Raw genomic sequence first — 25,412 nt, 5'->3', positions numbered from 1 at the left:
GCTTTTTCTTCTCCTGTTTATTTGCAGTTGGCAAACCAGCAAAGAGATGCATTATCGGCACCAAGTGGACTTACGATAACATACGACAACGATATCATTTATTGGCTCTCTCAGTCTTATTATGTTACACTCAGGATTTGTTGCTGAGTCATGTGTGACCCCTAGTGGTAAATTCGGTATACAGGTCCAGTGTTGGCTTAATATCAGACTAGTTGTAAAATGCTTAGAATGACCAAACTCTTACATAAATATACAGTAGATTAGTAGTAAAAAGCTGCTGTAATTGAAAGTGTAACACAATTTACATGTCGTTAAATATGTTAATTGAAATCCTGTTTTCCTCAACCATGAATCACTCAGTCCACCATTTATTTATAGCGGAGCAGCTTCAAACATCACATTTTCTTGCCCTCAGGCTTTGTTTATGTATATTAATTAAATCTGCCGTTGAGCATTTTTAGAAGTGCAGTATGCTGCTTTAAATTCATGTAGAATGTAGCTACATTATTTACGATACAAGATGTATTTATGGCTGTATGTTAACATTGAGTTGAGTCCTGGCTGAATTATTTGAAGCAGAAGGTAGCCATATGTGAGTGGGCGGGGTGATGGCAAAACGCTCACACAGATATACATACACACACTGCTTGTTAGGAGGGCCATGCTGTTCAGACACTATCAGAAAGACATTATTGCACAATAGTGTTTACAGAGTGAACCAAATGTCTGCGGGTCTGCCTTTCTCTCACTTGGTGTACCACAGCAGGATCACAGCTTAAAGGGAGGAGGGGGGATCCCACAGCTAAAAACAGAATCCAAACTGCTAAAAAAAAAAAATCTAATTTGGCAAAACAAATGAGCACCCTCGCGACAACGAATGCATTAGGGGAGTAATATGCAAACGAGTGCTGCGTGTGCCTTCGAGCAAGCTTGCCAGATGCTGGTGAGTCCAGCCCAACGGGAGGCTCGGGAGGTAAAACTCACAGAGAGAGGCAGGGAAAGAGGGGGGAGCCGCGGAGGAGAGTGTTTAAATGTGGTGTGATTAGCGCTGAATATTTTGGCAATTGCCTCGGTTTGGCAGGAGTTGTGAAAGGTACATTTATAGGGGAGTGCTAAGCCATTCGTAATGTAGCAAAAGTGATGCTGAAAGTTTTTTTGGACCATGTGAGTGTACAGTTAGAACCTACAAATCACATGTGGGGTGTCCCTGTGGGGAACAGCTGACACTTTTCATTTACAGAGAAACATAACCTTAAACGCAACTAACAACTTCTTAATTTGCAAGTAGAGATCACTAATACAGAGCAAGTATCTTAAAGACTTATTGATAGCTGGTCATTGATGACCAGTTTATGAATGTTTCAAATGTGTTTAACCCTCTAAATCATATATATAAGTCCTGCACCTCTACAGAAACTGTATACTCGTGGCGAGAAGGTAGGGCAAACTCACAGATGTCTGTTTTCTCTTTTGTTAACATACATTACATAACATAACATTGTTACATATTGAGCAATCTCTACTTACAACCTCTCTTGTCCTCTCTTCTCTGGTCTGTGTAAACAGCCTGTAGTTCAGTAACATGATCTGGTTATTGCAAATGCTTTATTTTTAGCAACATTTAAAATGTGACATGTAAAATGAAGTCATTTCAATAACCTGTAAATGAAGATTTAGTTGTTTATTTATTAAACATATTGGAAATTCCAATAATCTGATGATCATTTCTGTTTTTACAATTTCTAGCTATGATTGATGGTGTAATTTCTTTCTTTCTTTAAAAAAAAAAGTGCCTTTCAAGACTTCTAGTCGGTCGTGGGGTTCAGTGGATTATATTGTATTTCTGGTAAGGGATTATAAACAGCAATAGTTATTTAATTACAAAGTCTGCTTATATAAAATCTAAACACAGTGTTTTTTATTATTAAATTATTGTGTTTACTCTTCCTGCACTGTACTTTTCCATGCTGCATTATTCATAGAATAGCTATTCAAAAAACAGTGCATTATTTTAATCTGTATTCTGATTGTTGATTGCCAGGTTATAATCAGCCTCTGCAGAGTGCTAACAACAACAACCAGGCACTCTGAAAGCAAAGTACAGCACACATGTGACAGCTTTACAGGTTACAAGCAATTGTGCCAGTGGGCAGTATAGCTCTTCCCATAATTAGCTGTACAGATGGAATAATAAGTACAGACAGAAGTGTGTGCAGATGTGCAAACTGCATAGTAAGCTAACACTTAATGCAGATGTATACTGAAATATACATTTTATTGCAGCAATTCTGCTTAGATTGCTTCATAAAATAATAAAATGCTTACAGTAGAGGCCATGTGCATAAATGCATGTTCTTAAGCTAAAATAAATGTTTATAATCTCAATAATGTGCACATCAAACAGTTGTTCATATTAGTAATCGCTCACTCTTTGAAAAAAATCACATCATTTAAGACATTTCAGTACACTGTTGCACGCTTTGTCACAATCTGTGCTCCTACATATCTCTCTATGAAGCCTTCATCACTGCATGAGCAGCTTGAATGCTCATATTTAATGCATTGTGTGTGCTCATTGTGTATCTGTGTTACACATTCTCAGGTCTACATCTGGGTAAGAACAAGCACATAAAGATCACATTGTACCAGACTCAGTTCAAACAACAGAACGGCTGCTTTCTGAACATGTGTGCTATTGTGCACTTGTTTGCTATGTTATGGCCTCTGTGTATGCAGTGTTTGTTCACACACCTGTTCGCTCAACACGTGTGTATGCCTGTTTCCCAGTCACAAAGCAATCCAGCTCCAGTGAATTAAAGCAGATGAATCACAGCTCCACAGCTCAGTAAGCCCAAGAGGCTAGTGGCTGACGCTAGCGTATTGTTGTGAATCAACCACCCTGTCGGAGCACACTGTGCCCCCTCTTCCCTCCCTTTCCTAACAGCCCGTGTCACCCGGCTCCCTTTGCCAACACCCACACGCACACACACACTGAAAGCTGTTAGCTGCCGCAGTTTGAGAGCAGGTGCTAGCGTGGCATGGCAGCGCCCACAGGGCTCAGAGGCTGTAGACAGACACCAGATCAGCCGCCAGTTTTCCACATTCTGCTCGGCGACTGCTCGCCGGTGCCCAGCCCTAATTATTATTGGCCGCTGTAATTAATTACAGAGCCTCAGAGCAGCCGGCAGACATAATCCAGGATCACTCCCTGACTTCAGTGGTGTCATTTGGTGTTTCGGACTGTGCCGGTGTGGCTGCCGTCCCTGAGACCGGGAGATCCCGATCTGAGCGGCTCCTCCACAAACACAGTATGGTTATTAGATGATACTTTGCAGTGAAGCACTTGCTGCTCAATTGTAATTTGGCACGAGTCTGCAGACATATGGTCCAAGGTTAGAATGACTGATTTAGCTTAGAATTTACATCAAATTATTTAGCTATTAAATCACGCCATAAATTTAAACCATGCACTCAAATGTGGGAATCACACTTTAGCATTAGCAGTAGCGCCTACTGTTGGCCTGAAAGGGCAATTATTCTTGTTGGGAGCTATAAAGATTATGGGTTTATGAGCAGGGGATTTGTCCTCTCCTTGTGGTCAGAGGGCTGCTGCCGCCTGCCCGCACACTAAAAGGGACTCACAGTACACTCACAGGCAGCAAGATTTAGGAGAAAAGTAGATGAGTATTGAGCATTGAATATATCTCGGTGGAAATTGCACCCAGGGGAGAAAGAAAATAGGGAGTGAGGGCTAAAGAGAAGGTAAAACAAAGGAAGGCAGCTGAAATGAAGGCGAGGGAAAACGAAGCGGGACCGTTATAACGGGGTTGAGGCTTGATGGCTGCAGTTGCAGCGTCTAGATTTGCGTCATGTGTTAAAAGTGGGTTTATAGTCATACTCCTCCACCCCCCCCTTTCAACCACCCATCTCAAATTACAGCACGGGCTGTGAGAGAGGATCAAACAAGCTGCACTGTCTTATTCATTTTTCATGCTGCTGCACTGAGGCAGCAAAGGAAAGAAAGAGTGAGAGGCAACAAAAGTGAGAGGCTGGGGGAATGGAAGGAAAAAAAACAGAGTAACCTACTTTTTTTTTTTGCACTGCCTCTCTGGGTGCATATGCAGAAGCTTAACGAGTGAAGACACATGCACACAAACACACACTCAGAGAAAAACACTTTACTTGTAATTGCTCCAGTTGGTGCACATGGATCCCAGAGGTGGGAGTGACAACAACTGAGTAACAGCGACAAAGAAATGGGGACATATACGCTAACATGCACACACACTCACCCCTGGCGGTCTGTGGCAACATGCCACCAAGGATTGAGCTTAACCTGCCTCATCCCCCCCCAACACCAAGTGGAACAAGTCTCTCAGGCCTCCTCCTTCTAGCGCCTCACTCTTCACTCAGTCTCTGTTCAGTGGCAAAGACGCCACTCTCCTCTTGCACCTCATTATTTCCTCGGGCGCCGAGGGGCAAAGACTCCCGATGCCTTAGATGCAGAGATAGAGAGAGAAGAGTGACGGGGCGGCGGTGTTCGATATCCCACTGTGCTGCACCACACTGCTGTGACACCTCAAACACGCCGCAGACTCACATACACACACACACATTGAAGTACAGTAGCAGCAGAGGAGGAGGGATCAAGAAAGGGGGAAAGGGAGGGAGCAGATTATAGGAGTCGTACCGCTGTAGAAAGATAGAGACAGCAAGGAGGGAAAAGACAAACTGTCTCAGATGGAATCGGAGAGGGAGAAAGCATCGGCAGGAGCAGAGACGAGAGATGGGAAAGACAGAGAAGCAGGAACAGAGTGAAACTTTGTGCAGGTGAACATTTTGCCAGTAAACTCTGCGGTAGCTAAAGACATCCAGGAGTGTTTCTGTTTGCTGCAAACCAGCAGACCTCATTCAGTCAGTCAGTCCTGTCAGTGTTAGGGCTAATCAAATGTGACAAAAATCATAATCAGTGATTTTGGTCAAGATTAAGAACAGGTGAATTTCACAGGATTACACATTGATTTTGGTAAACGTCTTACATTTATTGAAAAGTTGTTTTTTAACAGTGGATTTTACTTTACTTAAATTATTTTTAAAAATAAATGAAAAAAATCAATAAATGATGTAATTATAATTTCTATACCATAATATATTTTAAATATATATATATGTACAAAACGTAAATATACTATACATTTAATTCTTATTTTATATATGTATTTAATATATATAAATATGTATTTAATTTAAAAGTTTGCTCAAAATGAATATGATAATGCACCAACTGGAAACAGGAAGTAACCTACTGAAAACACAAAACATGTTACATATATAAAAAATATGATATATTTCCAGCCGACCACCTTCATACTGTGAAAGCCAACCAGACTAAATACAAAATGAACTAAAAGTATCAATTTCACACTGATTTGGACTAACCAAACGGACTTGGGTTGTGAAAGTGCCAACTTTCCTCTCATCCAAGCCACTGGCAAGGGGGGTGCTAATGGCATCCAATATATCCTTAAAAAGTAACAATTCTGATTTACCATTGGTGCACAGATTGATTTTGCTAATGCAACTGCAGGTGGACACTAAGGCTCTTATGTTGTCCCCTAATCAAGTTAGAACAAGTAAAGGAGAACTTGTACAGTAAATAAATGTCAGTTTTGAGTTTGAAAACATCAATTATAGTACCTTAACAGGAGTAGACAACCCTGCAAAAACGATACTTTCTTCGACCTTGATGCATCACTGTGAACAATTCAGTAGACATCGCCCAGCATTCTAGTTCGTCTCTAGCCATCAAGTGCATATTTAAGACAATTTTCATGGGTTTCTTGTTTAAAATGAAGCCAGAATTTTCCAACAACTTGTGAGCTAAAGCTATAAGCTATTTAGCTTTGCATGAGAAGCATGATTTTTCCAACTCCTGTCTGAAATCAGCGACACTTTATGTAAATACTGAGTCTTTTCATCATCATTACTGTTCTGCACCACTGAAGCTTGGACATATTTGTGGTTGATTGTGATTTTATGGTGAATTGGCACTTTTCACTTTTAACACTTAACAAACAATCAGCTAATGGGAAAAATAATTGTATTTGCAGCCTTTACCTGTCCATATATAGAACACACTGTACTGTACATTCAGCATGCCAACAAAATCATCATGCACATCCGTCCCTGTGGGGAAAAAACACCCAGTGCACTCCATATTATCTGATGCTGATCATGTACAGTATATTTATGAGCACATCTTGCTCCTCCAGCTCTCCCCCAGTTGTAAAACAAACACGGCTCTTCTAGATGAGCTCAGCTATAGATTAAAGCACTGGATGAATATTCATGACTCATGTTAATAGCCATTGGACAGGAGGAGGTGAGGGAGGCAGATCTGGGGAGAGAGGAAGAGTGTTTAGCTGCTGCAACTTGTTATTAATGATGCTGATTAGAATCTGAGGGTTACTTTCACCATGCCCTTTCTTTTGATATTTATCCCTCATCCTCTCCTTGGCTTTGGAAGGATGCAGTGCAGACTTCTACTCTGCACTGAATTAAATTAATTGAAGACCGAAATAGACAGGGTGGAGAGAGGAGGACAACAACAGATAGAGAGGGACGTGTTGACGTGTCCTCTTGTTTGGGAAGCAGACAATCATACACATCAGCTGCTCGTGTGTCTCACTGGCCATCTGTCAGGGACAACTAGATCAGGATGGCACTGCTCCAAACCCTCCCCTCTTCCTCTCTCGATCACTTTCCAAGGCATTCATCTTTATGTATATTGCTCTTCCTCAAGGTTCATAGTTGGTCATTACCAGCCAAATGACACTGACTTCATTTCTCAGTGTCACGTCCTCAGTTGGCCCCGCAATCGTTTACAACAGCCTCTTCACTAGAATCTATCCTTAACCTTACTGTACTGCAGCAACTATAAATATATCCAAAACTACATCTACTTACCTTGACTCTGCACAGGAGTACCACAAATATAAAGTTCACTGAAGATTAATTTTAAGGTTGTTAAAATTTTTCCACTCTGTCTGACAGTATTGGATATATTCTGTATTCATTGAAGCCACGATGTCTACACCGAATGAAATATTTAAAGCCCAGACTCCTTTTATGGCTGCACCATTCCATTAAATGGAAATACACTCGATATCTCAAATTCAGCCAAACACATTTGGTATCTTTGGGAACTTTCAATCTTTGGGTTTGAATGTGGAAGGTTGGGGGCTGAGCACGAGTTTGGCAAATGTTTTTTTAAGGGGTTTAAGTCTTTCTAGATCAATGGGAAACAGCAGAGTTTGACTTTAACTATTGCTTGATGTTACATGGCCACAAATGTTATCTGCAAAATACCCTCTGTAGGTGGCCCCCAGTGGCCACCAAGTTTTTCCAGGTATTCTTTGAGAGAGAAACCAGAACTCTATCAGGAACACTGCTGCTGTCACCATGTTTCTCTAAAAAATGATGTTGCAGTCCATAATCCATTCATGGAAGGTGATCCGCACCTGCAGTTCATCGATTTTGTTCGCTGGAGACTGTACATTGGCAAAGAAAATGCTGGGGAAGATGGACAATAAGGAATTATCTTTTTCTTTACAGTCTCGATACCGCTCGTGAGCAATTCCAGTCAATGGAACAAAGGCCCTCTTAGTGTTGTAGTACTTAAGATTATTTACACTTGTCTCTGTCTTAGACAAAGACAATGACTATTGCATCTAATATTGTACACCAGCAGCAGCTCTCCCAAGTCTTACTTATTAATTTAACATACTAGTAAACAAGTGTCAAAAACAACACCATTTCTTGGATCTCTCATTCACTGATAGTGTCAAAAATAACTTGTGTGGAGGCATAAGTGTGAGTACAACTATCTTTCCATATTTGCTGTATTATACTCTGCAAATTCACACTAAACGTCCAATTATCTGTTGATGTCTTAATATCTCTTTTCCATTGAGCCTTGATGGCATCTCAGTTGGAAAATTGCGTATTTCTGTCACTTTACACAACTTCTCCTACCTTCCTAATCCTCTAAGTCAATATTTTAATGGAAAGCTTTTATCAGTCCCAGGTTGCAAATCCCTGTCTGACTGTAAACAAAGTCCAAGTGCCTTTCTGCTTGGCAAGTGAGCAGCTGTAAGCTACAGCTGACATTCATCATCTTTACTTTAGCCAGGCTTGGGGAACATTTGTCCTTATGTACCCTCCATTCCACTGTTGCTCTCTATGTGTCAGATTCCCTTGAGCAGCATTCATTTGCTCAATTACACCCCATTCACCCTGTCTCACAAACACAGCGTAGCCATTTTCTCAAACTGTGCCCCATGCTGCCTCGGGCTAAATCCTCGCCATTGGTGCACTGGTGCGTCCCAGTCACCCAGTTTAAAAAGTGACCCTCCATTTACTCCAATTTTAGGTCTTGGTCTACATTTACATCTCGTTATATTATTGACAGCTAGCCTGGTCAAAATGCCACAGCCATATTCATCTGCACATCTTTGTTAAATTTTGTTTTTCGAAGCTAGGGACTATACCATAGAGTACCTCTGTGACATCACCCACTGGTTTATGAACTATGGTTTTGAAGTCTTGAATTTGGCGCCAACACCCAACTTGTTAGCATGTGCTTTTAGTGACCAAGTGTTCCAATCAACTTGAATCCAAATGACATTGTTAAAGGGTCAAACTTCCAAGATGAAAGCACATAGTGTGCTGTAAAAGCACCTTGTCAGTCACAAAGTAGTCACACATGGAATCATAAACCTGGTTTATTGTCTATTTTACTCTGAATGGCACCATAATTTACTAAACGAACATCACGCTGTATTGAAGAAGACTTGAAACTAGCGACTGTGACCATTAGCTTGTTAGAAAAAATGTTCACTGAGGTAACAAATCAAGTGAGAAGTAGGGTCATTTTCTCATAGACTTCAATACAATCAGACTCCATTTTGCAAACAACGTTAGGTCCAGAACTATAGCTGTTGGTGACCAACTAGCCTTGCTAGAGAAACTGCAGTCATTGGACTTACCTGCAGGGATCTAGTAAAAGTGTAGCTTTTTAACATGCTAATGTGACTAGTCCTTCACTGATCACAGTGCTGTAAAAGAGTGGCCAAGAGTTTAGAGAGGAGAGCTTGGAAACCGTTTAATCTGTACTGCAGCAGTCAAACCAATCACTTTCAAGGTCCTGGAAGTTAAAGGCAGTTTTTCCTAAACTTTCCAACTTAAACATTATTGTATTTATTAAAAACTGTTCAGAATTCAATAATCAAATCAAATGGTGCACTGTAAAACCCAGCATTTGATGGTGGTTCACTATAAAAGAAGCGAGTCCCTTTCAGTTGTAAACTAAAGGTAAAATAGGCTTTCGGTCACGTAGACAAGACCTTTAAATATCAATTTCAAGCCAATTTAATCACCACTGTAAGAAATTCTTAAAAGTTTTAAAACTCTGCTGTGTCTCCCAAATAGTGTGGTATTACCTACAGTACTGCCATCCAAGGTCAAAACCACTTAGAGGACGGTAAAATATTTATGATATATGGAACGTATTTAATGGCACGCTCTCAGCCAAGTACTATATCTCCCCCGTAGTTCTCAAGTTTCTCTGAGCTGTGGCAGCATCCTCCAGCCTATAGAAGAGCTCTTCCCCCTGGGGCAGGGCCATGATGTCCTCTGCCTCTCCTGGACGCTCTCACTGGAGGATCTCTGGGAGGGGAGGGGGGTGTGAGCGGCTCAGGAGCTGTCCTTAAGGGACAGGAGAGACGAGTGGGGGTTAGAGCCAGTGATTTATAGAGGCGACCGAGGAAGAGGGAGAAGCAGGTAATCAGAGCACGACGGCAGGAGTGTGTGTTTTAAGAAATAGCCGAAAAATACGAGCGAATGCTCGTCAAAGCTGGATACACTCATCCTCTTTGGGTGAGAGGAAAACGTCCAGAGTATTTTGCCAGACGAGCCAGACTAAGTGATGGGGCTGCGTATAGCTTGTGAATGTGTTTGTGTGTGGCTGCGAGGCTGTGCTGTCAGCCTGTGATTAATCTACCACTGTCTGTCTAATTACCACCCATGCCCCTCCGTGTTCCTCAGCTTTGCCGTCGATGCGCTGACCCACACAGGAAACTCACTGCTCCCAATGCAAATTAAAGCCCTGTAAATATTTGCTTTTAACTCTTGCCGACACATTGTTTCCAATTTAGCGCTCCAGTGGTCTGAAACCCCAACACCCCCTCCTCCACACACACACTTATACCGCCGCTACCCAACACTGATGTCTATGCATGTACGTCTTTGTGTTGTCAACAACTTCACTGACAGCCCCTACACTCTCCTCCTCTGTCTCGCCCTCCCTCTGTCTCTGCATCCTCCCATTGTGTCTGTATTGTAGCTGGCAGTCTATCAGCCCATTCTCTTCCACTGTCAGGCCAGTCTAGTCTCTATAATGCATGAATAGAGTCTGGGGAAGAGGAGAAGACAATGTACAATGTATAAAGATAGAACAGCTGAATAGAAACCGTATATTCCTATGTGATTTCTTCAGTGTGGCAGGGGAAAGTTTTATGCTTTTGTGAGGCAAAGAAGATGTTTACAGACATTCTTTTAATAGATTTTGGATGTTCTTAAGTGCCTATAAAGTATTTGTGCCTATTTGCTGTCAAGCATCAGTGCGATCTCCCTTGCCAATCCATGCAATAACAGTCATGTATGAAAATAATTTATAAACTATATAACCACTTTATATATGAATATGTCCCATAGAATATGCTACAAGCTGAAACATAGTCATCAAAGTACATTTAAAACAATGGTTATGTAATTCAGATTTCCTAGAAACCAAACTTTGCCCAATTCTAAAGGGGAACTCCATCAATTTTTACACATCAGTGTCTGTTTAAAAGTCTTGGGCCGTACTACTGCGCTGAAGACTACAAGTTTGAAAATAAAAAATTCTGAGGGTTTGGAGAAAGCTTTACCAGACTCTGTATCTTATCTCTGCTTGAGGCTAGCTCCTTCAGGCTACATTAGTGGCTATTAGCAGGGCATGGAAAAAATATCTCTGGTCCTGCTGCATTGATTTTCATACCCCTCTGAGACCCTATGGAGTGCTGGCGATCAGTTTAAATAACTCAGTGAAGATGCTTGTGTCATATAAAACTTGAAGCCCTCAGAAATCTTTTGCAACTGACCCTCAACCATCCACATCTTGTCAGTTATCCTTCAAAGTGAGGCTAAATTTTAGCAACGTAAATACCAGCGTGTCAATTTTTGAACGATCTCTTGACCTCTGATCTTAAGATATCTGAATGAAAATGGGTTCCATGGTTACCCATGAGTCTCCCCTTCCCTTTACAGACATGCCCAATTTATGCCAATCATTATGCAGTTCGACACTCCTGGAACTGCATAAATCGGGTATGACTGGAAGCTTTTTTTCCATTACTTTGTCAACGTCAGATGACAGCCATGACCTTACAATGCTGTTTCCCCTCTCTAAAAGCTGAATTTTAATGATTAGATTTGCTCTTTACATTTCCATCTTCTTAACATACATCCTCCCTTCAGCTATGCGTGCAGTCTTGATTCCTTCTTTCCCACACACACACACACACAGAGAGAGAGAGAGAGAGAGAGAGAGAGAGAGAGATGAAAAATAATAAAAATAAGGCATTGACAGGAGCCTGAGCGAGCACTGACCTGGCCGCCGGCTCTTTTCTATTCGGAGCTCACACGAAGACTGTCAGCAGGATGGCAAACATACAAACACAGACACACACACACAGACACACACACACACACACACACACACACATTTATGTCCGCCCCATCTCCTGGCATTAATGTGGCATCTGCAGAGATGAAACGGCCCTTTTCTGTTCAACCACTCAGCATCCACTCTACCATGCCCTCAAAATTACTTTGCGATCAACACATCAAACTGCTGTCACACAGACAAAAGCACACACACAGACATCACGGACACACACAGATACTCAAAACAACATTAACTTTTTGCTAAATGTACATATGCAGATGTGCTCATGGACAAATATACACACAGTCACGGACTTACTGACGTTTAAAGGTCCAATTTTCACATCTCAGCCTTGATTAGCAAATGCCAAAACAAATGAGCTGTGCTGATTCAAATTCTGTCAGACCTTGAAAGCCTTGAGGTGATAATGAGCGTAATGTATTTGTGTGCGTGGGCGCATACAATATGCTAAATGTGCTGTATATATTCTTTCTACTTGTGCATTCACCTGCTGAGATTCACTTCATATATGTGACTGCTTTGATTCATTTTCCTGACCCTCACGATCATTTTCAGTTAGTAACTCCTGACCTCATCTGTCCAGCATCCTTCACGCACTGAATTCCAGCTATTAGCCTGCACCACCACCCTGGCAAAGTCAGGTTATTATCTATCATTAAGTTGAACCCAGTGCACTGACAGACTGACTGGCAACACAAAACGGAGGGAGAGGTGGCAAGCAATTACAGGGGAGGTCTTAGTGGGTGGTTCTGCCGTTGTATTGGAGTAGAATTGGGTGGAATTGGTTTTGGTGGGATTTAGATTGTGCTCGGTAAGCTATGTGGAAGAATGGTGATGGATTCGATTCTGAGACTGTGATCCCCAGGCTGATATGTGCTGGAGGAAACTGGGGAAACTTTTTAGCAAAAGAGCCACATTGAACTTAAGAAACCAAATCAGAAACCATGTGTGCAATGATTAAAACACAACAGAGAGGAGTGGAACATGATGTGTTTTACCTTGCCTGTAGCACAGAGTATAAGTAAGTTGTCAATGACTGTCTAGTATCAGCCTTCACAGGTCCAGGTAGGGTTCTGTTCTGTTGCCATGGGTCCTCGGGCCATCATTTTACTATATCTAAAGCTGGGGACACACGACACAACTTTCACAGTCTTTACAGATATTGAAATGACTTGGAGTACACACTTCATGATTTCAGCAGATTTTTGTTTTACAACTGAAAGACTAGGATCAGACAATTAACTGCGCCTGATGAGGGATCACAGACTACATCATTTGTCAAACCGACTAAAGACGACTGAACACATCAAACTCACGCGAGGGTGAGAGTTTAAAGGGTAAACAAACATACCAGTTGGTGGTGATAATGCACCAATTTGTTGTTTGCCAACCGCCAATAAATCTTAAACAAAAAATCGTTGTTTTGGTATTCCAGATACTTCCCGTCATCTTCTGACACTATTTCCTGTGTCCCACCCTCTCTTTTTGATTGGCTGTTGGCAACACGTGTTTGCAGTTGGGTCGTAAATCAGTTGACACTACCTGATTATGTCCAGATTTGGCTCAAAAAATTCAAGCATGTTTGATTGACATCGACTGAGGTCGGGTCAGGTCTGTTCCCCTCACGATTTTTGTGCCAACAAGACATGCTGACTGTCCCCAACTAGTGCAGATTAGTGCAGACTTTGTTTTTTTCCAACTATGGCTGCTCATTAATGGAGTCTTCTGTTTGGGTCCAAAGTATTTTGGGTTGGATCTAATTTTCCTTGAGTATATTTTGGACTGGTTCTGTCATTGGTCCCTTTTGGATCCAACCTTTTGTTAGTTTTTTTTCTGGGTTTGTTTTTGATCTGTATATTTAAATTTAATTATAAATTTACCTTTAATATTTGGTCATATTTCAACACCTCTAATTATAAAATTAGATGACTCCTGATTTAGATCAACATCTGGCCAATTTCGAATAGTTTAGTTGAGGCAAAAGTCTTGCATGGTTGATTCTTAGACAGCATTCAACATTTGAGGACTTTGGCATCTGTTGTCGAGTGAAATGTTCCAAAATGAGACATTAAGAACCTGGCCATCAGCTCAACGTTCTTCCTAGATTTCTAACATTGTTGAAACATGTCATTTTCGCTAAAGTTTATGGACACAGTTTGTACATCCAATAAACTTATAGCAGTATGTCAGCTTGGGCTTGTTTAGATCCACCACATTTGGGACAGGGTCTGATTTAACCATTGATCTATATCGTGCTCGTTCTCGGGTCCCTTTTGGATTGAGTCTCATTTTCCAAACTTAAAAGTTTGCGTGCTGGTTTGTTTTCCCCAAGCTTGTTTTAGACCTGGGTAAACCTTGATGTCCAATCAGATTTGTACTGACTTACTTTGTGCAGATGTTTTTTTCAGAAATCTCTCCAGTTCTAGACTATTTCATTTCAACGTTGGTCTTGTATGATCATCGTGTTCGGGCAGCGTTTAACATTTGAAACAGTTTCTTTCTTTTGTTCGGTTTAATATCAGCACAGAGACTCTTAAATCTTAAGAAGCTAAATATGAAACATGCAAGGGTATAGTAGAATATAAAAAGGCTCAATCATCAAACCATGTCCCATAAAACACCATTTCCCTTTTGATGTATACATGAGTGAATTACACAACCTCATCTAATCCAAATCCACACCCAGGCTTTAGAAACATAAAGGACCACCGCTTATTTCCCCCCAAATGAGGTGCAATTTCAATCACGCTCCCTGATCACACTGCAGTCACCATGAGCAGAGACGTGACCTTCACATGGAAGATTAACGGCAGGTTAATTGGAGGAAGCCTCTTGCAGCACATAAAGTGGTGCAGAACACTCCTCACAGCAATTAAAGATAACAAAGTAGGCTTGCTGTTGAAAACATGGAATCATAAGCACTTTATGTAATTCTCGTCTTAATATGAGCAGTGACGCAGCTCTCCCCCTCATGGCAACAACATCAAAGTCTGGTGTCAGTTTGAAGTAGAGATCGGGAGAATAAAGGACAAGTAATAATTGGTGGAACGTGATCTCTGGTGAGATCTTTTGTAATTAATGAGGGAGAATATTTTCACACGTACACAACAGAACCGCACAACTGTAACAACACCTGCAAAGTGTAAAGCAATCCAATTATCCAATATCTAATTAGGCAGTTTTTTAAAAGTTTTTAAATCAATTTGTACAATATTGTGACACTTAATAAGTGTCAAAAACACATTCACAACAGCTTCTTGATCAATGATATTTTCTCCATATTCAGGTTTTACTTGTTTTCCTCTGTCTTTTATTTTCACTTAGAGGTGATATCCCTCTAATAGGCTTTGTGACCCTTTTGTGTTGACACAACCCTTCAGCGAATTCACTTCTTCCAAACTGTGTCAAAAAAATCTAACCCTGCATAATTAACTCACGGCAAAGACTTCCTCTGTTTTGAGGCATAGTTAATTGAGTATTACATTAAGCGGTGTGTTCAGTGCTCCTTTACTTAAAGGAATATTTTTTTTTTTGGATTATGGTTGTTCATTTTCTCAACAAGAGTTACAGGAGAAGATTGATACCATTCTGACATCCGACAGTCTGGATGTGGAAATACTAGACTGGATAATGTCTACCCTTCCCTTTTTTGCAACAAGATCTACAAACCTAAAAGACAGAAAAGACTGTTTGTCATTACCATAACGACACATATGAACATTTGGCAAAATGAGCGTTTCACAGCTAACGGTACAGCTCATCTTTCTAAAAATAGGTCATTATAGATACATGTACCGTTAGTGGTTGTAAAAAAGGCTGCAGTTTCTGTGAATTTAGGTCAGTGGTCAATTTCCTGATAAGGCATTATAAAAGACAGTTTAAACAGTAAATAAATGTACGTTTACTTTTACCTGTTTTCTTAATATCAAGTATGTTAAACATTTGAAACTACGTATTTCAGAAAAGAGCACAGTTCAGGTTGGAAAGAGGTGTGCGTGTACTCTTCAGTTTATAGACCACCTCACATGGAAGACTCCTCTGATCAGATCTCCTCTCAATCTTTCTGACTTTGAAGACCTCATAAGGTTCGAATCCAGCCTGAGGTCCCTTTGCCGCATGTCTTCCCCTCTGTCTCCCCCTTTCTATCTATCTCTATCTAATAAAGCATGAAAAATGGCCCAAAAATAATCCTTAAAAAAAAACTTTAAAAAACGTTGGGGTAAAAAAAGGCCCATAAGCAGTGAGCCAAGTTGTGTACGTTGCGTAAACAAAGAACGTTACATAAACAACATAAGTTATGTAAAAAAAAAAAAAAAAAAAGTTATGTAAAAAGTAATTTAATTTTTATTTTCATGCGGGACACAAACCCCATCCCCAAAGTCTTCCCTTTGTTCTATATACCAGCTGGTCAAAGCTTACTAATAAACATTTTATATCTTGCATGTTTAATCCATATAAAAATGTATTAGCCCTTTGGAGTCTGGGCTAATCTGATTTTCAAAAGACAATCATGCTTAATGAAGAATTTTAAATGTTGGTTACAAATGAAACACATAAGAGGTAAAATGAGAATAACATCTAGTTCTATATTTTTATACTAAACATACTTGATATTATCTCCAGTTTTACTTGGCCTACCATCATCAAACAAAAACTGGCATGGAGCTTTAAATCAATACTTTATAGAGAAATTGAAAGCAGGGCTTGATGCTGCTTAATTTTTATGTTGTAATGTCATGAAAGAGGTTTAAGCATCCAGATATGACCGTAAATCTATCACTCTTCTCATTCTCAGCTCTCTGCAAGAAACTGAGACTTTCCCAAAATGACCTGCTATTAGATTAGATATAAACCGCAGAAAAAAAAACAAGTATTACATTTTTTGCTGAATAGTCAGGTCCTTGTTTGTCATCTTGGCACTAAGTGATTGTACGGTGTAGCGAAACTCTTAAAATGTGCTCCCCGACTATTTCTCTAACTTACAATAATTTTGGAACGCCCCTTAAATGAACACTTTTCTGTGATATGCTATCTCGTGAGCAGAAATATGACCGGCCTTGTTTACCTGGTCCTGAATTGAAAGATGCTTTGTAAACACACATTGTCTTGCTGAGCTTGCGAACTCCTGAGACATTAAGCTGCCTTATTTTCCCTTTACTTTGAAGACAGTCTTTCAGTGTAGATGCTGGAAAAATGGTGTCTGGTGTCTCCTGACAGATCAGTCATTCTGCTTTCTTCTCTACCTTCGTGAGAAGTATTTAGCTGTCCATTCCGTGTTATATGCTCAGCATTCACTGTCGACTTTAGTCTCTTTCACAGCACTCATATTCTTTACAGCAGAGGGGATATCGACTGTACTGAGTAACGGAGACATTGTTACAGCCTTGTTGTGGGCCAAATAATAAGAGAATTACTGCACCATCTATTGGAATTTGGACATTTCAGGTCAACAGAATTGCATTTCAGATTTACGGGTCTGGCCGAGCAGACAACAGACTTTGAGGTTTGAGTCCTGAAGCATGATGACAAACGCCTCGTGCTTGCAGATTGTACGTTGCAGTGGGTAGAAATGTCTGCTAAAGGCCTGGTTTGTATGAATAATGTTTAGTCATGGAAAACATTTTTATCATTGTTTTGCATCTCTTTGTGCTCTTCCTCAATGATACAGCAGTCTGCAGTAACCCGGCCGGTCAAGAATTGAAAATAGAATCCTTTGTATTGCATTGTCCTCCAGAGGTTTTTTCACTGGAACACATTTAGATGAGAAATATCAAGTGAGAGAGGGCGGCAGCAGAGAAAGATGAGGTTTATACTGATGGTGTGCCACTGAACGACCCGCGTGGCCCCTCTCTTTCCCTCTGGATTGAGGAAAAACATTCTCCTGATCACATGAATCAAGGATGAGTGTGCATGAGTGTGATAGTGCTGCCTGGATGCGCAGGGATGCAGTGTTTTGAGAGAACCTGTTCCTTTAAATCTGTCTGTATGTGTGGTAGTGTGTGCCAACCTGCATTCCAAATACAACATGCACTTCAGTGGATACATCTCCTACAATATATGGCTGCGCGTCCACGCTCAGCTCTCCTCCCACCAGTCCCCCCTTCTTCTTCTCCTCCTCTCCCTCTCTGCTTCATCAATCACTTAAGCTCTCCCACTGCTCACAGCAAAGCTGGACCAATTAGGCCCTCTAATTGAGCCAATTAGCAATTGAACACTCAGATGCACCCCGAAATTCTGGAGATCCCACCAGGCGCACTCCCGCCTGCCAGGGCCTTGGATTTTTACCAAGGATTTTGGCTTGTGTGGGCCTCTGATGCCCTCTGCACCTGCCCAGGCTTGAGGTGCAGTTTTAAGGCAAGAGGAGTCCAGTTGGCCCCCCCTCTGAGGGGATTTTCAAATTTTAAATCAATATTTGTTTGCTGCACAGCATTTTCTTTTGCATGTCTATCCACCAGGACTGGGCGATATATTGATAAAAAATATATTGATAAATGTGATATGAAATTAGACCATATTGCATATCGACATAGTTCAATTTATTTTTTCTTACTTTATATAGAAATGCTGCCCTTACTAGGGTTTCTCATATTTAGTTATTTTGTGACGTTTTTCTTTTCTCATATAATTTTATTTAATTCAGAAAAAGATTGACCTATTTTATTTCATAGGCTATTTTTATTTAAGATTTTTTTTATTTAAATGTGCACTTTATGGAGCTTTGATTTAAAAAAAAAAAAAAAAAAAAAAAAGGTACTCCTTTTGTTATACTGTATTTATGTTTACTTAAATCAACGGTTTCAATAAAACTACTTGTGACATGTCATATTTGGCTTTGACTGAACATTGCTGTCACTTTGTGAAAAAAATATCGGGATATATGTCGTATATCGATATTCAGCCTAAATATATCGGGATATGACTTTTATTCCATATCGCCCAGCCCTATATCCACTCTATTAAAGCCCAGTCTTTCTGCTCAGTTACAGATAAACATTACACTATTATTTGTATTATAATAATTGTAGAGTTAGATTCCAGTGGGAGATGCGTAGGAGTATTTAACTCCAGAGTGCTGTAAAGTCAAAAAGTCAAAATGCATTGAAAAAAAAATCATTTCAAAAAAATGTATCATTTTAAAAACTGACAAGATGTTTTTATCGAACAAATAAGCAACAAAAGCAACATTTTCACTGCGGTCAAAAACTCTCCCTGAAAACTAACCCTCTCCCTGCTTAACCCTCTGTGGATTCAGGGCATTTTATTTTCTCTGCAATATTTAAGTCATGCAACTTTTTTTTTTTACAATAATTGGAATAAAGTGTGATCTATATATCCAACATGTATACAGATATATACACAAGTGTTACCAATATTAAAAATGTGCTATACATATGGAACTATTTACATTTTATTCACAACCTACTTTCTGCCTGTCCTTTAGTTGAAGTTTCACTGAATTTTAATCACATCAGTTGCAATGAGGAGCTCAGAATTTAACGATTTTAACAACATTTGGTTAGTGTTTTGGTTTATTTTGTGCAAAATGTTAGTGGAGACATGGAAAACAAAGTGATTTGATGAAATGGCAAATGGGCTGCACTTATGTAGCACTTTTCTAGTCTTTGCGACCACTCAAAGCACTTTACACTACAGACAGCGCTCATTCACCCATTCACACACACATTCACAGACTGGTTGCTGGTGCCACCTGCCACCATCAGGAACTCATCCGATGAACGCAGCAGTGGGAGCAATGTCACTTAATTTCAAGCTTTCATTTTGTCATTTTAATGATGGAACATTTGTCACACCATTTCAAGTTCAAGGGCCGTCGGAAATTTGAAAATTCGACAATTATTTCAGTTTTCTGGCCATAATAAATAGTGTAATTTTGGTGATTTAAAAAAAAGAAAACATTACAGAAGGGCGCCAGACATTCAAAACTTTATTTGAAAGGCTAAATAGAAGCTTTGAATGTAAAAAAAAAAATCCAGGGTCAGTTAAGAAGTCTGCTGTGGCTTTAATTCAAGCACTCTGGAGGGTCTCTACTGACCAGAGAGAAGCTTTTCATTAACACCAGGACCTGCTTCCTCTCCATCTCCATCCTCGCTCTCATTTGTCTCTTGCTGTCCCTGCTCTTTTCCCCCCACTCTCCCTTCATCTCTGCCTTCCCATCTCCCAGTCTCTTTTATGTGTTTTGGAGGATGAAAGTTTAATGGTAAATGTTAGTTGGTGTGCGTGTGGGCGGGCGCTGGGGGTCGTCCCTGCGCGCTGCGCGGAGCAGGTCGGCCTCCAGACTCTCCATGGTTTAATAAGAGCACACATCGTTCTGCCCGCTTCTCTGTGAGAGGGAACACTCGCGGACACACACGGGGGGCGCGTGGGTAGAACAACAAAGTCCACGCTGAGAGGAACAAAGGCAGACACCAATATCTTTAAGCTGAACACACTGTACCAAAAGGAGACAATGAATGATTACAGATGCTCGCTATTACTGAGAGAACGAAAATGTGTTTTCACCACACTTTCACAGTTCCTCCCCTTGAAGAGCTTGTTGTACATAAGAAACTTTATTATTACATGAATGAGCCTTCTTATTTGTATGTCTTACATCAGTGTGAGTGAGAGTGCTCGCCTGCTCATCAGCCTATATACTCTAATTATCTGCCGTCTTGCCTCAGGACACTTAACTCCCATACTTTCAAATTCAAATGGCTTTATTGGCAGTGGGAGAGGGGGAAAAAAGACAACAAAAACACAGAGGCGCTTCAGTGGGTGCAGGCGATGCGATAATACGGTTAATGATGACTTTAAATGGGACAATTATGGCATGGCGATAAAGCAGGAGAGAGCGTGAAAGAGAGAAAGAGGTGATGGTGAATTTTAAAAATCAGATAAGACGGAAATAGTGTGTGAACATAAAAAAGAGATTTCTCTGTTTCTTCATTACTGCTCGTGTGTGTTTCCCCCCTACCATTACATTACATAACAACACCCAACAATGTTATGACGGTGTAATCTCCTCGTGCATTTCTGACTGTTACATGAGGATTTGCACATTTCCGCAGTAGATTACATGAATGAGTGTACAGTGTGTAGGCACTCATTCATGTGTGGGTCAATTAAGGCTTACTGCGTGCATGCATGCGTGTGTCTCTGTGCTCCGCATGTTGCCCGAAAGTGTCCCGGGCCGTTATAAGCTGCTTACAGGCGCACATTATTGACCTTTGACCTTACTGGGCAGTGAAAGGCTCACCCTAATCTCCAGCTTCTACTCCTCTTCTACGCTGTTTACTGTACTTTTATCTCCAGAAGCAGCCCTGAAGCCTTTAAGAAATTAATAGCCATAAATATTGAGGCATCGGTAACACAGTAACAGTGTTGCTAGAAGATGTAGTGGTGTGACTACATGAGCTCTGCGGAGATGTGTTCGGTGTAAGCTGGGGGGTTAAACACAGTTCACCAAGCGGGATTTGGTGCATGTTCTCATACAGGTCAGAGCAGGACAGGGTGAACAAGTTCAGTTATGATCGTCAGAGGAATTAATGCTCAGATTGATTTATTTTAATGCCTTTTACGCTTCAGAAAGCATGCAACACATACTTTCAGGAAAAGTCTGAAAAGCTGAAAACAGTTTTTTGTATTATGAAAAGTTCCTTCTTGGGCTGGGGGATATGGACCAAAAGTCATATCCCGGTATATTTAGGCTGAATATCGATATACAATATATATCCCGATGTTTTTATCACAAAGTGAGAGCAAATGTTCAGTCAAAGCCAAATATGACATGTCACAAGTAGTTTTATTGAAACCGTTTATTTAAGTGAACATAAATACTGTTCAACAGGAGTACCTTCTTTTTTTTTTTTTTTTTAAATCAAAGCTCCATAAAGTGCACATTTAAATAAAAATATCTTAAATGGAAATAGCCTATGAAATAAAATAGGCCAATCTTTTTCTGAAATAAATATAATTATATGAGGAAACAATTACAAACGTTACATCAGAACTAAATATGACAAATCCTAATAAGGGCAGCATTTATATATAAAGAAGGAAAAAAAGAGAACTAATTCAATATCACATTAGGAAAATATATCAATATATTTTTTATATCGATATATCGACCAGCCCTGGTTCGTTCTAGTGTTATTTTATTCATATTTATTCGCCCATTTTCATTTACCACTACAGAAACTGACACTGGAACTTGATTCATGTATGCCCTGCAGATTTAAATAAACAAAACTGTAACTGGTTTTCATGCATAATAGATAAAAAGTGTCTTATAGAAATGTGCATTTAACATGGAGTATATATAGTTGGCAGTTTAGGTACTTTTGTAAAAACCAGAGGAACTAACAAGATCACAAGGATTGTATTTTCCTCTACATACTGGAAAATGTTTCATTTTTAGCCCGTAAAGCGAAACAAGTTGATCACCACATTAAATGTTCCCAAAAAGTCTTTTTGACTTGATCTCAACAATGCTGTTTGTCTGATTTCCACTGCTTTCATTTCAGGTAATATTTTTTGCTGGGCAACAGTTGAAGGGAAAATGTTGCACTGACAACATTTAATGGAATAAATTTCTGCTTCAGATAAACTATAATCTCTCTTATCTTTCTCTCTCCCCCCTTTGCCTCCTCCTCTCACTGTCCTTTAAATCTCCTCCTCCTCTGTCTCATTCTGCAGAATCAGCGGCTGTAAAAAAAATGATTTGGATAATAGAAGACCAATAGGGATGGAACGCAACAGAACCATGGCTGGGGAAGCGTTTCGGATCCTTGTTGCTCAGAATCTGCACTGACCTGGCACCCACACCCAAGTCCGGCCTCCTTCTCCAGCACCCTGAGGACCCTTCTTTCCCCCAGAAACTGCTTTGCCCTCCATATAACCTTCACTCAACACTCCTGGTCTTGATCAAACCTCCAAAAAAAAGCTCCTTTAAGTCTGTCAGGGTCTGCCTGCTTTTGTTTTTAATCCCCTTTTATGCTTTACCTTCCAGACTGTTGATTATAATCCACATTATCTCATAGAAACACAGAAAACAGACTAGAAGCAGGTGGCTGAACAGTTTGAATCCAGTCATGTACCCCCTTCCACTTGCTCTAAGTAAACAGAGGCGGCGGGGTTTGTTGCCCACGACACGCCCCCTTAGTCTCATGACAGACTGGTGCCTAATGGGTGTACTAGGCCTCATCCTGCTCTTCAGCCTGGCCTCCAGCCAGAAGACAGACCCTTCCAAAAACCCCATAGTCACCACCAACTACGGCAAGATCAGAGGCATCAAGAAGGACTTGAACAATGAGATCTTGGGCCCCGTGGAGCAGTACCTGGGCGTCCCCTACGCCACGGCACCCATCGGCGACCGCCGCTTTCAACCGCCTGAAGCCCCGGGATCCTGGCAGGAGATCCGCAACGCCACCCAGTTCGCCCCCGTGTGCCCTCAGAACGTCCACGGCGTGCTCCCGGAGATTATGCTGCCAGTGTGGTTCACTGACAACCTGGACGTGGCGGCGGGTTACATCCAGAACCAGAGCGAGGACTGCCTCTACCTCAATATCTACGTGCCCACAGAGGATGGTGAGTGGCCAGTAATAATTAAAGGGTTGGGGGAGGCTGGGAGATGAGGGATTTAATGTGTTACCATGAGATAATTGACTGTTCGCTAAAGCCCCATCCCCATCCACTTAGTCTGGCTAGGCTTGTCAAGCTTTCTATACTTGCCTACTACATTTTACATACAGTTTACGGTCAGAATGGGTACAGATTCATCACTTTTTCTACATTTTCCCTTGATTTTAGACAGAATTAGGAAAAGTTATTTTTTTTATTTCTAAGAAGTGATACTCAGAGTTGCTTGACTTTTTAATGTTTCCAGCTGACTCATTTAAAGGGTATGGGTGTTCCTAATGACTAATTTCTCTGAGAAAACTAAGATTTGTCAAAAGTAGGAAAACCCTCACAAAACTATGGAAGAGGATTAGGGCCAGGTAGGAGGAAAAAATAATGAGAGAAGTGAAAAAGAATTTCATAATGCACTTCGAGAAAAAAGTCAAAATGACGGGAATAAAGTTTTTGACTTTTAACTTTTTGAGTTCTGTAAAGTAGACTGCAAGCTCCAACCTGATTTTCCTCAATACATCTAATATATGTCTAAAAAATTCACATAAATTACATGAAAGCAGATTTTCCCAAAACAATAGTTGTGGTAGCCTCTACCAAGAATAGCTCATTTATGTGTTGGGACATTTTAGTACTACTACATATATTGTAACAAATACTGTGGTTATTGCTCATTTGTGACATTAATGAAAATCAGGTTGTAGCTTGCAGTCTGACTAACTGTTAGAATAGATAGATGGATAGAAAATAATGTTCCTCTGATGACTTAATGACACTGGAACAACCAATCCGTCAAATCTTTCCAACTCTACTGAACACAAAACATTGACTTTATTCTCGTCATTTCGACTTTTTTCTCAAACTGCATAATGTCATTATTTTTTTCTCCTACCTGGCCCAAATCCTTTTCCATACAAAACAGTCAAAACTGAGCAGAATTGAATCTATAAAATTAAACATTATCAGAAATAATATTGGGTTTTGCGAGTCCTTCACATTTTTCACATTTTTCACAAACCAAATCGATGCTGCCGAAATCCCCAATATGTCCCTGGTCACTTTGTCATAAATGCGCCTCATGAACCTAGTTTGTAGTGGAACGTCAATCGAAAGTCATGGTTTGGCCAATAGTATCTTAACGTGCAAGTTTGATTCATTGAACTTTCTAGCACTAGCCCATTTTTTATCTCAGATATCTCAACTGCCGCCTTGTGCATTCGGAGCCAGAGTCTGCAGTCGTGATCGGCTGATGAAGCTGCAGCATCGAGGCCCCGCCCATACACCCGCCTGACCAACTGGGTCAATGACATCGATCAGTTAGCGTCTGATGAGTTCAGATCAGAGCTGAGAGCCACCGCAGCTGCAGGATGAGCGGCAACTCTCACATTTCAATTTGTACATAGATTAAATAGTATTTTAAATAAAAGTTTAATTGACTAGTATTTGTGGCGCAACTTTTGTAGTTGACTAACAGCATACATCACAAGTAAAGTCCATTTCGTACATACTTCTCTACTAAAACCCCAGATACAACTGCTGCGTTGGATAACGGCGGGACAGGGGAAGGGGTTTAGCGAACGGTCAATTAGGACAACTCATAAGTGAAAGGAGCCTGTTGAAGTTCAATCAATGTGGAAGAATGTCTGGAAAACTTCTGTGAATGTTTTAACTCTTTTTCCAGGTTCATGCAGTACTTTAAACACCATAAAAATTGCATATGCATATGATGGGCTGCATATGTGTGTAAAAATGAAACAATATGCAAAATACTCCATGGAGGGTCAAAGAATTTTTCAATTACCCCACTCTGGTTTTATACTAGATGCCATTCAAGGTGTTATAAACCAAGAGAACAAAGGCCAGGACTGAAGCAGTTTCCAGGTGCTTCATGAGAAAAGGATTAGGTGACATTTGACTTTTCTTACTTTTTTTTTACTGTCAAGAACCCTTTTCTCTCAACTCAGATCTTTCGGCAGACGTTTTTGTCTGCCCGGGC

The 25,412-nt window shown here is 40.5% G+C and overlaps 1 protein-coding gene across 3 annotated transcripts in view; it reads left to right on the top strand.

Annotated features, from left to right (window-relative positions):
• Window positions 1–25,412, top strand: part of nlgn2a (neuroligin 2a) — a 232,551-nt gene that overhangs the window by 56,154 nt on the left and 150,985 nt on the right. For all 3 annotated transcript variants that reach the window (XM_059355476.1, XM_059355474.1, XM_059355475.1), the window contains one exon: window positions 22,484–23,374. In XM_059355476.1, coding sequence (XP_059211459.1) covers window positions 22,879–23,374 — 496 coding nt within the window. In that variant the 5' untranslated portion in view covers window positions 22,484–22,878. The remainder of the gene's footprint in view (window positions 1–22,483; window positions 23,375–25,412) is intronic.

Source organism: Centropristis striata, chromosome 17, assembly GCF_030273125.1.
Source record: "Centropristis striata isolate RG_2023a ecotype Rhode Island chromosome 17, C.striata_1.0, whole genome shotgun sequence".
Classification (NCBI taxonomy): Eukaryota; Metazoa; Chordata; class Actinopteri; order Perciformes; family Serranidae; genus Centropristis; species Centropristis striata.
This window is presented reverse-complemented; position numbering and strand designations above follow the sequence as displayed.